Here is a 15,597-nt window from a genome sequence, read left to right on the forward strand (position 1 = left end):
AGCAACTCCAAGGCAGAGGGCAGGAGCAGCACATGGCAGTGTGGGGAGGAACAGCTGAACTGCCCGGCAATTGATAGCCTGCTGGGCGGCTGCTGCACAGGGAACTTAGCCCTGGTCTACACTAGGACTTTAGGTCGAATTTAGCAGCATTAAATCGATGTAAACCTGCACCCGTCCACATGATGAAGCCCTTTATTTCGACTTAAAGGGCTCTTAAAATTGATTTCCTTACTCCACCCCTGACAAGTGGATTAGCGCTTAAATCGGCCTTGCTGGCTCGAATTTGGGGTACTGTGGACACAATTCGATGGTATTGGCCTCCGGGAGCTATCCCAGAGTGCTCCATTGTGACCGCTCTGGACAGCACTTTCAACTCAGATGCACTGGCCAGGTAGACAGGAAAAGAACCGTGAACTTTTGAATCTCATTTCCTGTTTGGCCAGCGTGGCAAGCTGCAGGTGACCATGCAGAGCTCATCAGCAGAGGTGACCATGATGGAGTCTCAGAATTGCAAAAGAGCTCCAGCATGGACCGAACGGGAGGTACGGGATCTGATCGCTGTTTGGGGAGAGGAATCCGTGCTATCAGAACTCCGTTCCAGTTTTTGAAATGCCAAAACCTTTGTCAAAATCTCCCAGGGCATGAAGGACAGAGGCCATAACAGGGACCCGAAGCAGTGCCGCGTGAAACTGAAGGAGCTGAGGCAAGCTTACCAGAAAACCAGAGAGGTGAACAGCCGCTCTGGGTCAGAGCCCCAAACATGCTGCTTCTATGATGAGCTGCATGCCATTTTAGGGGGTTCAGCCACCACTACCCCAGCCATGTTGTTTGACTCCTTCAATGGAGATGGAGGCAATACGGAAGCAGGTTTTGGGGACGAAGAAGATGATGATGATGAGGAGGTTGTAGATAGCTCACAGCAAGCAAGCGGAGAAACCGGTTTTCCCAACAGCCAGGAACTGTTTCTCACCCTAGACCTGGAGCCAGTACCCCCCGAACCCACCCAAGGCTGCCTCCTGGACCCAGCAGGTGGAGAAGGGACCTCTGGTGAGTGTACCTTTTAAAATACTATACATGGTTTAAAAGCAAGCATGTGAAAGGATTACTTTGTCCTGGCATTCGCGGTTCTCCTGGATGTACTCCCAAAGCCTTTGCAAAAGGTTTCTGGGGAGGGCAGCCTTATTGCATCCTTCATGGTAGGACACTTTACCACTCCAGGCCAGTAACACGTACTCGGGAATCATTGTAGAACAAAGCATTGCAGTGTATGTTTGCTGGCATTCAAACAACATCCATTTTTTATCTCTCTGTGTTATCCTCAGGAGAGTGAGATATAATTCATGGTCACCTGGTTGAAATAGAATGCTTTTCTTCAGGAGACACTCAGAGGAGCCCATTCCTGCTGGGCTGTTTGCCTGTGGCTAAACAGAAATGTTCCCCGCTGTTAGCCACGGGGAGGGGGGAGGGTTGAGGGGGTAGCCACGCGGTGGGGGGAGGCAAAATGCGATCTTGTAACGAAAGCACATGTGCTATGTATGTAATGTTAACAGCAAGGTTTACCCTGAAAGAGTGTAGCCACTGTTTTATAAAATGTGTCTTTTTAAATACCGCTGTCCCTTTTTTTTTCTCCACCAGCTGCATGTGTTTCAATGATCACAGGATCTTCTCCTTCCCAGAGGCTAGTGAAGCTTAGAAAGAAAAAAAAACGCACTCGCGATGAAATGTTCTCTGAGCTCATGCTGTCCTCCCACACTGACAGAGCACAGACGAATGCGTGGAGGCAAATAATGTCAGAGTGCAGGAAAGCACAAAATGACCGGGAGGAGAGGTGGCGGGCTGAAGAGAGTAAGTGGCGGGCTGAAGAGAGGGCTGAAGCTCAAATGTGGCGGCAGCGTGATGAGAGGAGGCAGGATTCAATGCTGAGGCTGCTGGAGGACCAAACCAGTATGCTCCAGTGTATGGTTGAGCTGCAGCAAAGGCAGCTGGAGCACAGACTGCCACTGCAGCCCCTCTGTAACCAACCGCCCTCCTCCCCAAGTTCCATAGCCTCCACACCCAGACGCCCAAGAACGCAGTGGGGGGGCCTCCGGCCAACCAGCCACTCCACCACAAAGGATTGCCCAAAAAAAAGAAGGCTGTCATTCAATAAATTTTAAAGTTGTAAACTTTTAAAGTGCTGTGCTTAAAGTGCTGTGTGGCATTTTCCTTCCCCCCTCCTCCACCACCCCTCCTGGGCTACCTTGGTAGTCATCCCCCTATTTGTGTGATGAATGAATAAAGAATGCATGAATGTGAAGCAACAATGACTTTATTTCAGAGTAACAGCCGTGTTAGTCTGTATTCGCAAAAAGAAAAGGAGTACTTGTGGCACCTTAGAGACTAACCAATTTATTTGAGCATGAGCTTTCGTGAGCTACAGCATCTGATGAAGTGAGCTGTAGCTCACGAAAGCTCATGTTCAAATAAATTGGTTAGTCTCTAAGGTGCCACAAGTACTCCTTTTCTTTTTGCGAATGACTTTATTGCCTCTGCAAGCGGTGATTGAAGGGAGGAGGGGCGGGTGGTTAGCTTACAGGGAAGTAGAGTGAACCAAGGGGTGGGGGGTTTCATCAAGGAGAAACAAACAGAACTTTCACACCGTAGCCTGGCCAGTCATGAAACTGGTTTTCAAAGCTTCTCTGATGCGTACCGCGCCCTCCTGTGCTCTTCTATCCGCCCTGGTGTCTGGCTGCGCGTAACCAGCAGCCAGGCGATTTGCCTCAACCTCCCACCCCGCCATAAATGTCTCCCCCTTACTCTCACAGATATTGTGGAGCACACAGCAAGCAGTAATAACAGTGGGAATATTGGTTTTGCTGAGGTCTAAGCGAGCCAGTAAACTGCGCCAGCAAACATCCAAATGCACATTCTACCACCATTCTGCACTTGCTCAGCCTGTAGTTGAACAGCTCCTGACTACTGTCCAGGCTGCCTGTGTACGGCTTCATGAGCCATGGCATTAAGGGGTAGGCTGGGTCCCCAAGGATAACTATAGGCATTTCAACATCCCCAACAGTTATTTTCTGGTCTGGGAATAAAGTCCCTTCCTGCAGCTTTTGAAACAGACCAGAGTTCCTGAAGATGCGAGCGTCATGCACCTTTCCCGGCCATCCCACGTTGATGTTGGTGAAACGTCCCTTGTGATCCACCAGAGCTTGCAGCACTATCGAAAAGTACCCCTTGCGGTTTATGTACTCGGCGGCTTGGTGCTCCAGTGCCAAGATAGGGATATGGGTTTCGTCTATGGCCCCACCACAGTTAGGGAATCCCATTGCAGCAAAGCCATCCACTATGACCTGCACATTTCCCAGGGTCACTACCCTTGATATCAGCAGATCTTTGATTGCGTGGGCTACTTGCATCACAGCAGCCCCCACAGTAGATTTGCCCACTCCAAATTGATTCCCAACTGACCGGTAGCTGTCTGGCGTTGCAAGCTTCCACAGGGCTATCGCCACTTGCTTCTCAACTGTGAGGGCTGCTCTCATCTTGGTATTCATGCGCCTCAGGGCAGGGGAAAGCAAGTCACAAAGTTCCATGAAAGTGCCCTTACGCATGCGAAAGTTTCACAGCCACTGGGAATTGTCCCAGACCCGCAACACTATGCGGTCCCACCAGTCTGTGCTTGTTTCCCAAGCCCAGAATCGGCGTTCCACAGCATGAACCTGCCCCATTAGCACCATGATGCATGCATTGGCAGGGCCCATGCTTTCAGAGAAATCTGTGTCCATGTCCTGATCACTCACGTGACCGCGCTGACGTCGCCTCCTCATCCGGTATCGCTTTGCCCGGTTCTGGTGCTGTATATACTGCTGGATAATGCGTGTGGTGTTTAATGTGCTCCTAATTGCCAAAGTGAGCTGAGCGGCCTCCATGCTTGCCTTGGTATGGCGTCCGCACAGAAAAAAGGCGCGGAACGATTGTCTGCCGTTGCTCTGATGGAGGGAGGGGCGACTGACGACACGGCTTACAGGGTTGGCTTCAGGGAGCTAAAATCAACAAAGGGGGTGTCTTTACATCAAGGAGTATTTCAGACAGGAGTTCACGGAGGGTTCTAATAAGAAATGGTGCACCTAAGTTATTGTTCTTATTGGAACGAGGAGGTTAGCCTGGCCTCTGATTGATACATGGCTAGATTTACCTCGCTGCACCTTCTCTGTGAGTGACTGCAGTGCGACCTAGAAGAATGAGTCCCCTAGACGGGGAGGGGGGGAAGCAAATGAATACAGAACAAATCTGGTCTATTTCTTGTTTTGATCCACTCCATCTATCTTTTACATCTTTGGCTGGCAGCAGACGGTGCAGAAGGACTGCATGCCATCCACATCTCATGGCTGCTCGGCAGAAGATGGTACAGTACGACTGCTAGCCATCCTCATCTCTTGCCTGCCCGGCAGAAGATGATACAGTACGACTGCTAGCCATCCTCATCTCTTGCCTGCCTGGCAGAAGATGGTACAGTACGAATGCTAGCAATCCATATCGCCTGCCTGCTCACCATAAGACGGTTCAATAGGACTGACTGCAGGACTAAAGAGAATGACCTGGTCAAGTCACTCCAAATTTAGTCCCTGCGCCCATGTCTGTCCAGGCGCTCCCAGCCGACGTGGCCAGGAGCACCTCGGACATGACGACGATGGCTACCAGTCGTACTGTACCGTCTGCTGCCACAAGGCAAGAGGTTGCTGCTACTGTGTAGCAATGCCGTACCGCGTCTGCCAGCACCCAGGAGTCATAGGGTGACGGTTACCTGAGCAGGCTCCATGCTTGCCATGGTATGGCGTCTGCATAGGTAACTCAGGAAAAAAGGCGCGAAACAATTGTCTGCCCTTGCTTTCACGGAGGGAGGGAGGGAACAGGGGCCTGACGATATGTACCCAGAACCACCCGCGACAATGTTTTAGCCCCATCAGGCATTGGGATCTCAACCCAGAATTCCAATGGGCAGCGGAGACTGCGGGAACTGTGGGATAGCTATCCACAGTGCAATGCTCCGGAAGTCGACTCTAGCCTTGGTACTGTGGAAGCGCTCCGTCGAGTTAATGCACTTAATGCACTTAGAGCATTTTCTGTGGGGGCACACACACTCGAATATATAAAACCGATTTCTAAAAAACCGACTTCTATAAATTCAACCTTATTCCATAGTGTAGACATACCCTTAGGCGAGCTGATGCGGGGGGCGGGGGGGCGCGGCGGCTGCCAGTCCACCCTGGTTCCAAGCCCCTACCAGCTAGTTGCAATGAGCTGCTCTTCCTGCAAGCAGTGGACAAAGCAGCTGCCAAACAATGTTATAAGGGAGCACTGCACAACTTTAAATGAGCATGTTCCCTAATTGATCAGCAATGTAACGACATTAACTGGGATGACTTTAAGTGAGGAATTACTGTACCCCAATGTTTGTGCTATTAATTCCTATTCAAGGAGAGCGCTGTTACCTTTATTATGGTAATCTCTATCAGCATTATAGATATGCTAACACTAATTTTTTCTGCAACTATTTGCTGTAATCTATATATGAATTTGGATTTGCTGTTCTAGTGCCTATTTTAATGTTGATTATCAACATATTAGTATTATCTAGTTTTATTACCACAAACATTCATGAAAAATTAGTTAATTTTGAGCTACATCTACAAGTATTTGGTAGAATTGCTCACACACTTATCCAGTCAAAGAACTCAAAGAAAGACCTAATTTAGGAAGATAATCCCATCTAATCACCACTGGATATTGAATACATGCAGAGAAATGATTGTGATCCATCTATAGACCTAAATTGCAATAACAAATTTTTATCACTTCAAATGATGAATAAAGTAAATGTGAGGAAATCGTGATCCTGCTTGTTGATATTTTGCAAACAGAAAGAGGCTAAATTATTCATGAATTACTCACCCCAGCTCTAGTCACCATATGTGAGGTCTTAGCACTGATATGTTGACACTTGCTATGTTTTATAGTCCATTTAATGTATATACTACAGTATTCTGACCACTGTTATTGCCACTGTGCTCTTAATAGTGATTTTTCGTGGGTATCTGGCCAAAATTCAGGTACCATCAGACCACATTTTTCTGCCACTGGCCCATCTGATAGGATATTGTCACTTATCTCCTCTAAGAGCACACCTCTGAAGATTGGTGTTTCAGTCAATGACACTGTGATAAGTCCTCCTATATTCATCATATTATTTGACATGCATTTACTTATCTGCACTGTCTGTCTTCTAGGGCCACCTACAGTGTATAATGATCCAAATCCTTTCTCAGGAGGCTTTTTAACTTTTTCTTCCTCCCAATTTAACTTTAAATCATCCTTTTAGTAGCTCTCATTTGTATGCGTAAATAAAGTGTGAGGTTCCTTACAGCAGGAATAAATGCTGGCTATCCCATTTGTAATCTCTTTTCACTCTGTTAATATTTTTCTACATTTTGAAGATGTCACTCAAGCTCAGATTGTGCTACCTACTTACTCAAAAGTGTAAACACAAAAAATCTATTTGGCTTTCTTGGTGCTAGCGTAGGTTTTTGATAGTGATTTGGATTTTTGGACCTGACTCCTATTCTTTATAAACTTTAGGTAGAGCTGGTTGTGCTTCATAGATTCCAAGGCCAGAAGGGACGACTGTGATCATCTAGTCTGACCTCCTGTATAACACAAGCCACAGCACTCCCACAAAATAATTTCTAGATAATATATTTTAGAAATTTAAATTGATTTAAAAATTGTCAGTGATGGTGAATCCACTACAACCCTTGATGTAAATTGTTCCAATAGTTATTCTCACTGTCAAAAATTTATGCTTTATTTTCAATCTGACTTTGCCTGATTTTAACTTCCAGCGACTGGCTCATGTTATACCTTTCTCTGCTAGATTGACGAGCCCTTTATCAAATATTTGTTCCCTATGTAGGTACTTACAGTTTATAATCAAATTACCCCTTACCGTTTTCTTTAATCTAAATAGACTGAGCTCCTTGAGTCTATCACTATAAAAGACTTGTTTTCTAATCCTGTAATCATTCTTGTGGCTCTTCTCTGAACCCTCTCCAAATTATCAACATCCTTCTCTAATTGCGGACATCACAACTGGACACAGTATTCCAGCAGCGGTTGCACCCATACCAACTGCAGTGGTTAAATAAGGTCTCTACTCCTACTTGAGATTCTTCTGTTTATGCATCCAAGGATCACATTAGCCCTTTTGGCCACAAATAGGAGCTTGTATTCAACTGATTATCCATGATGATCCCAAAATATTTTTGAGTCACTGCTTCCCAGGATAGAGTCTCCCATCCTGTAATTATGGCCTACATGCTTTGTTCTTAGGTGTATATGTTTGCATTTATCTGTAGTAAAATGCATATTGTTTGCTTGTGCCCAGCTTACCAAGTGGTCCAGATCACTCTGTATCAGTGATCTGTCCTCTTCATTATTTACTACTCCCCCTAATCTTTGTGTCATCTGCAGATCTTATCAGTATTGATTTTGTTTTCTTCCAGGTCATTGAGCAAAATGTTAAATAGCGTAGAGCCATGAACTGAAAGACTGTTATTAACACATGGCAGCACAACATTTGTCCTCCCCGCCACAACAGAAATATTTGCTGATTACTTCTGCCTCTTCTGCATTATTATTAATTCTGCCATTTCCATTTAGCAATGGACTAATACCATTTCTGGGATTCTTTTTGTTCTTAATATACTTAAAAAACTTCCTCCTTGTTGTCCTAAACTCTGCTGGCCAGAGAGTTCTCCTTGTATCCCTTTGCTTTCCTTGTAAATTTTCTACAATGCCTGGCTTCTGATTTATATTATTATCAACTTCCCCTTTCCTCCATTTGTTTATATATATAAAAATATTTTATAGCTGTGTTCACTTCCCCTCTAAACCAGGTTGATATTTTAACTAATATGGCCTTCCTTGAATGTGTGATGGTGGCTTTTTGGGCATATAGTGAAGTATTCTTAAACAAATCCCAAGTAGCATTCACATCTCTCTGATTAAATTCTTCCTCCCAGCTAATTTGGCTCATAATTCTTTTCAGCTTTGTGAAATTAGCCCTTTTAAAGCTCCAAGTATATATATATTATGGTCTGGACTTTTATTCAGTTTGCACATTATAAATGTGATCAAGTCATGATCACTTGTGCCTAAGCTACCATTAATGTTTAGTTCTGTTATCAGTTCCTCTTTATCTGTCAAGATGAGGTGGATGCAACACTTTTAGGGTTAGGAAATTGTCATCTATAATATTTAGAAATGCCAAGAATGATTTAGTACTGGTAGCATGATGGGTGTTCAGAATATATCACTCAACTTGAAGTTCCCCATGATCTCACCAACCCCCTCTCTCGTCCACAACACATTATTGATAGATGTGTAAGAAGTCAGTCACCCTATTAAAAAAACTGATTTGGTGGTCTGTATCTAACACACACTAATACCCGATGTTGTCCTTTATCTGTTAGGACATAGCCAAATTTATTTTTTAATAGAAAATGCCTTTGACAAAATAAATTTTTTATGATAAAATGAGTTAGTTTTGTTAGACGTTTTCAGTGAAGTTTTCATTTTTTCCCCTTAAATTTCTTTTAGTTTTGGTGAGGACTCCAGCTTTCTTTTGTTTTCCTTCCTCACCACTGGAAAAAGGGGGAAAGTATGTTTTGTGTGGCGGTGGTTTGTTTTGTTTTGTCCTTCTCTCATAAAAACTTCTTTACGTCAGAATTTGAGAAAGTTCAAATGCAATGAGAATTCTTCATATTTTCAAACTTGTTTTGTGGAATATACTTACTGGGTTTTTTGACCAGCTCTAATTTCAGGCTTTTTTGGGGGGGTTGGGAGGGGAGTATTTATTTCATTAGTGGTGGGCATTGTGCATCAGAGACTTTTGAAAAGTGTTTTTTCACTCTTTGCAGTGTTTTGGGGTCTTAGTGTCTATTGAAGTACATCAGGGATCTTTCCATTGATTTCAGTGGACTTTAGATTGGCCCCTAAATTCACTTTGAGCCCAATCCTGCTCACACTGAAGTAGCCACTGACTCTGATTGGAACAGAAGTAGTCATTGCTATCCCAGAAGATAAGGTGATAAGTAACAGTCAACATAGAATCATAGAACTGGAAGGTATGTCGAGAGGTTATCTAGTCCAGTCCCCTGCACTCAAGGCAGGACTAAGTATTATCTAGACCATTCCTGACATGTGCTTGTCCAACCTGCTGTTATATATCCCCATGATGGAGATTCCACAACCTCCCTAGGCAATTTATTCCAGTGCTTAACCACTCTGATAGAAAGTTTTTCCTGATGTCTAACCTAAACCGCCCTTGCTGCAATTTAAGCCCATTGCTTCTTGTCCTATCCTCAGAGGTTAAGAAAAACAATTTTTCTCCCTCTGCCTTGTAACAACCTTTTATGTATTGAAAACTGTTATCATGTCCCCTCTCAGTCTTCTCTTCTCCAGACTAAACAAACCCAGCTTTTCCAATCTTCCCTCATAGGTCATGTTTTCTAGACCTTTAATCATTTTTGTTCTCATCTCTGGGCTTTCTCCAATTTGTCCACGTCTTTCCTGAAATGTGGCACCCAGAACTGGACACAATACTGCAGTTGAGGCCTAATCAGTGCAGAGTAGAGCAGAAGAATTACTTCTCGTGTCTTGCTTACAATACTCCTACTAATACAATCCAGAATGATGTTTGCTTTTTTTGCAACGGCATTACACTGTTGACTCAGGTTTAGCTTGTGATCCACTATGGCCCCCAGATCCCTTTCCGCAGTACTCCTTCCTGTGCAGTCATTTCCCATTTTGTATATGTGCAACTGATTGTTCCTTCCTAAATGGAGTACTTTGCATTTGTCCTTATTGAATTTCATCCTATTTACTTCAGACCATTTCTCCAGTTTGTCCAGATCTTTTTGAATTTTAATCCTATCCTCCAAAGCACTTGCAACCCCTCCCAGCTTGGTATCATCCCCAAACTTTATAAGTGTACTCTTTATGCCATTATCTAAATCATTGATGAAGATATTAAACAGAAACGGACCCAGAACTGATCCCTATGGGACCCCACTTGTTATGTCCTTCCAGTTTGACTATGAACAACTGATAACTACTCTCTGGGAATGATTTTCCAACCAGTTATGCACCCACCTTATAGTAGCTCCATCTAGGTTGCATTTGCCTAGTTTGTTTAGGAGAAGGTCATGTAACACAGTATCAAAAGCCTTACTAAAGTCAAGATATACCACATCTACGGCTTCCCTCCTATCCATAAGGCTTGTTACCCTGTCAAAGAAAGCTATCAGGTTGGTTTGACACAATTTGTTCTTGACAAATCCATGATGACTGTTATTTATCACCTTATTATCTTCTAGGTGTTTGCAAATTGATTGCTTAATTATTTGCTCCATTATCTTTCTGGGTACAGAAGTTAAGCTGTCTGGTCTGTAATTTCTTGGGTTGTCCTTATTTCTCTTTTTATAGATAGGCACTATATTTGCCCTTTTACAGTCTTCTGGAATGTCTCCTGCCTACCATGACTTTTCAAAGATAATTGCTAATGGCTCAGATATCTCCTCAGTCAGCTCCTTGAGTATTCTAGGATGCATTTCATCAGGCCCTAGTGATTTGAAGACATCTAACTTTTCTAAGTAATTTTTGACTTGTTCTTTCCCTATTTTAGACTCTGATTCTATCTCATTTTCACCGGCATTCACTATGGTAGACGTCCTATCGCCACCAACCTTCTTGGTTAAAACCGAAATAAAGAAGTCATTAAGCATCTCTGCCATTTCCACATTTTCTGTTATTGCCTTACCCCCCTCATTAAGTAATGGGCCTACTCTGTGTTTGGTCTTCCTCTTCCTTCTAATGTATTTGTAGAATGTTTTCTTGTTTCCTTTTATGTCCTTAGCTAGTGTGATCTCGTTTTGTGCCTTGGCTTTTCTAATTTTGTCCCTACATACTTGTGTTATTTGTTTATATTCATCCTTTGTAATTTGTCTGAGTTTCCACTTTTTGTAGAACTCTTTCTTGATTTTTAGATCATTGAATATCTCCTGGTTAAGACAGGGTGGTCTCTTGCCATACTTCCTATCTTTCCTACACAGTGGGATAGTTTGCTCTTGTGCCCTTAATAATATCTCTTTGAAAAACTGCCAACTATCTTCAATTGTTTTCCCCCTTGTTTTTCCCCTTAGACTTGCTTCCCATGGGATTTTACCTACCAACTCCCTGAGTTTGCTAATGTCTGCCTTCTTGAAATCCATTATCTTTATTGTGCTGTTCTCCCTTCTGCCATTCCTTAGAATCATGAACTCTATCATTTCATGATCACTTTCACTCAAGTTGCCTTCCACTTTCAAATTCTCAACCAGTTCTTCCCTATTTCTCAAAATCAAATCTAAAACAGCCTCCCCCCAGTAGCTTTCTCCACCTTCTGAAATAAAAAAAAAGTCTATAATACATTCCAAGAACTTGTTGGATAATCTGTGCCCTGCTCTGTTATTTTCCCAACAGATATCTGGGTAGTTGAAGTCCCCCATCACCACCAAGTCCTGTGCTTTGGATGATTTTATTAGTTGTTTAAAAAAAATCTCATCCACCTCTTCACCTTCACATCGCCCTTGGTTTTTTACCCCTTTTATCCTTATCCAGAGATTTTCAACAAGTCTGTCTCTTATTTCTATCTCAACCTCAGTCCAAGTGTATACATTTTTAATATATAAGGCAACACCTCCTCCATTTTCCCCCTGCCTTTCCTTCCTGACCAAGCAGTATCCTTCTATACCAATATTCCAGTCATGTCAAATCATGTCAAACCAACCTTATATTCTTTTCCGACAGGGTAACAAGCCTTGTGAATAGGAGGAAAGCAGCAGATGTCATATATCTCGACTTCAGTAAGGCTTGTGATAGTCTCACATGACCTTTTCGTTAATGAAATAGGGAAATATAGCCTAGATGAACCTACTAAAATATGGGTGCACAACTGATTGATAATGTCTCTGGGGGTATGGTTTTCCAATGATTCACAGTGAAGCTGGAAGGGCATCTTGAGTGAGGTCCTGCAGAGAGCTGTCCTGGGTCTGGTTCTAGTCAGTATCTTCATAAAGTATTTAGATACTGGCATAGACAGTACACTTATAAAATATGCAGATGATACCAAGATGAGGGGGATTGTAAGGGCTTTGGAGGACAGGATTAGAATTCAAAATGATTTTGATGAAAGGTCTAAAATAAATAGGATGAGATTCAATAAGGACAAGTGCAAAGTGCTATATTTGGGGAGGAATAACCAATTGCACAAATACAAAAAGGGGAATGATTGCTTAGGAAGGAGTGCTCTTCTGGATCACAAATTAAATGAGTCCACAATGCAATACTGTTGCAGAAAAAAAAAAGTGAACATAATTCTGGGATGTATTAGCAGGAGTGTTGTAATCAAGACAAGAGAAGTAATTCTTCTACTGTACCGAGCAATGATGAGGCCTCAACTGCAGTACAGTGTACGGTACTGGGCACCATACTTTGGGAAGGACAAATTGGAGAAAGTCCAGAGAACAACAAATATGAGTAAAGAAACATGACCTATGAGGAAAGATTGAAAAAACCTGGGAGACTGCGAATAGAAAACTGAGTGGGGACATAATGATCTTCAAGTACATAAAAGTTTGTGATAAAGATGAGCGTGCTAAATTGTTCTCTTTAATCACTGAGGATGAGACAAAAAGCAATGGGCTTAAATTGCAGCAAGGGAGATTTAGGTTAGACATTGGGAAAAACTGCCTAACTTGTAAGGGTAGTTAAGCACTGGAACAAATTAGCTAGGGAGGTTGTGGAATCTCTGACATTGGAGGTTTTTAAGAACAGGTTAGAAAAATACCTGTCAATGATGGTTCAGATAATACTTAGTCCTGCTTCAGTGCAGGTGATTGGACTTGATGATCTATCAAGGTTCCTTCCAGTGCTAGATTTCTATGATTTATATGATTCCCACCCCCACAACTTTGTCTGAGTTCTATCCCACAGCTGATCTGTGAATGGAACTCAGTGAGTTGCTCAGACATTATGACTGCCATATACAGGTATTCAGAGAATGGAAATTCTGCATGTGGAACAACTGTGATCCTGATCCTGCAAGCAATCAAGCACGTGAAAAGCCACATTAACTCCAATAGGGCTACTCACTTAGCTAAAGTTATTCATATACTTGTGTTTGCAGGATCAAGCCCTTTGTGATTGGGCCATACAAATAATGAGAAGCTTCTAAATGGTAGAGCAAGTCTCTTTTAAAGGGATGTAACAACTGCATTTAAAATCAGGCTTTTAGAACTAAAGGTTCTCTCCGCCTCTTCCTAGCTAACAACTTTTATGCAGTCCCATGAGAAAAGCACAGATTCAGTAACAAGCCAGGGAACTAAAAGTCATGCTACTACATTCCACAGCATCTTTGTCATTCTCAGTGTGGCACTCCCAGGGAGATGATGATCATAATGAAAAGTGAACACAAGTAGAAAGATATGGGAAACTGGAAATGGTGGGACTCGGGCGGCTGCCATTCTAGGAAAGGATACTGTAGATGGTTGTCAGAATAGTCCTCTTCAGTGCATGGTACTTGTAGCCGTGTGACTTTTATTCTGTAAGTTGTCAGTTCAGTGACTTACCTGATCAAATACTTTGTTGTCTGGCGTCACCTAAGGTCAGGTCTGTACTAGAAAAGGTTTGCTGGTATAGCTATAACATCAAATCCTGCTACTATATTCACAGTTTATACTGGTATGAAAGTGCTTTTGCCAGGATAGCTTATGCCAGTTCCCCAAACGAAAGAAGCCATATTGGCAAAATGACTTTTTTTTTTGGCCTGAGTCTAACACAAGGGCTTTTCTCAGAATAAAAATGTGACCAAAATCACATCCCTAAGCAGCCTTAATATACTAGTAAAAGTTTCTAGTCTAGACCAGTCCCCAAATATCTGTGAATAGGAAATAGCTCACTTTTATGCTAAATACTAAAGTCCTATGCAACTGGAAGAACCTTACAATGGTGAAGTAATGGCTGGGTTTTCTTTCTATAGGAGGAGAGCAAAACTTGGTTCATTATTGCTGCCCTTTTGTCTGTACACACAACTCCCATTGTGCACAGCATGGGGCGATGTATGTGGCAGATTTTCCCCCCCATATTTCATGTTGCACCAATTAGGAAATCTGGCTTCATTACTTAAGCAGTGTCACTCCAGTACAGTCCTGCAGGTGCTTGCTGGTGCACCAGAGGGGCATATACCCAACCTTCACCTAGAGGTAATCTCTTTGGAGTGGTGTGCGCTAAAGGCAGTGTTTTTGGCTGCAGAGCATTCACGCATTAAGCCTCTGGAGTGCAGGCAGCAGTAATTTGGTTGCCTCTGTTATAGGAGTGGGAAGGAGGCACCCTCTTTCCTCTCCTTCCTAGTGCCCCTATTTAGAGGCTGCCATAACTTAGTTCATATTGTCTCAGAGCAGGAACTTCTCATAGACTTGGCAACAGCTCACTTCAAGAATTCATCTTTGTTTCATCTACCTAAAAATGGAACAAGTCAATAAAGACTCCAACTGCTGGAGAAGCTGGGGTTTTCTAGCCGTTTGTGCCATCTAAGATCATGATGCTGTCCATGTGAAATTCTAAAATGACTCTATTGCCTCCGATTGTAAAATAATCAATTATTCATTTTTAAGTTTTCATGGCTTGTCTGCCCACAGAATGATTGATGAATCTTGGGTGAAAAAGCACTTTGGAAATGCAGCGCTTTGCTGCACTTGCAAAAGCTTAAAAAAATACTCAAATTTTGATTGTTAACAAAAAGCCCTTTTCCCCAGAGCATCTGAAAGCTGAACAGCTCATTATTTTGTATTCTGTGCTCATTCTCATTCTCTCTGGAGGCTGATTACCTGTCCAACTAGCCATGCACACTGTCACAGCTGAGGTGACCTTAGTTCACCCTAATGTGTTTTTTGGCTTCTTTAATAACTCTTCTGCGGTTGCCCGATATCATATTAGTGGGCTGTAATTCGGTAGGTTTCTATTCATGTGTAGTCTTGTTTTCTTCCCTGTGAAAGGGCATTTCTTTCATTTCTGCAATTAAAAATGTAGTGTGAGAATAAGATCAAGAGGATAGATGCTCTTTCCTGTCCTCCTTGCTGGGTGTTTTCAAGGTGTGATGGGTGTTTTCTTTATTTTTGCTTCTACAGACACTTCTGTGCTTTTTTTTTTCTCACCTGAAGCCTAATGTCAATAAAAGGGACTTTATGTTCTCAGTAATCCTCAGTGACATGTAGTTGACATCAGTGTCTAAGAGAAACTTTCTGTAGCAGTCTAGATCCGTCTGCTCCAGAGAGAAAGCATAGTGTCTTTGAACTGGAGATCGGTAAATGTAGAATGGATGTATTGTTTTGATCCCTTTGGGAGGTGTTTAGCCCCATTTTAGATGACTAAACTGAGGCATAGGAAGTTTCTGTTCAAAATGATGTACTCAGTGTGTGGCAGAGTTGTGATTTGAGTTTAGATCTCCTGAGAATCAGC

General features: G+C 42.8%; 1 protein-coding gene across 1 annotated transcript in view; it reads left to right on the forward strand.

Moving 5' to 3' along the window:
• The first annotated feature begins 401 nt into the window (after window positions 1-401).
• LOC142070767 (uncharacterized) overlaps window positions 402-15,597 on the forward strand; it is a 38,856-nt gene continuing 23,660 nt past the window's right edge. Inside the window, exons 1-2 of the mRNA XM_075124735.1 lie at window positions 402-1,047; window positions 1,660-1,944. Coding sequence (XP_074980836.1) covers window positions 642-1,047; window positions 1,660-1,944 — 691 coding nt within the window. The 5' untranslated portion in view covers window positions 402-641. The remainder of the gene's footprint in view (window positions 1,048-1,659; window positions 1,945-15,597) is intronic.

Source organism: Caretta caretta, chromosome 2, assembly GCF_965140235.1.
Source record: "Caretta caretta isolate rCarCar2 chromosome 2, rCarCar1.hap1, whole genome shotgun sequence".
NCBI classification, from domain to species: domain Eukaryota; kingdom Metazoa; phylum Chordata; order Testudines; family Cheloniidae; genus Caretta; species Caretta caretta.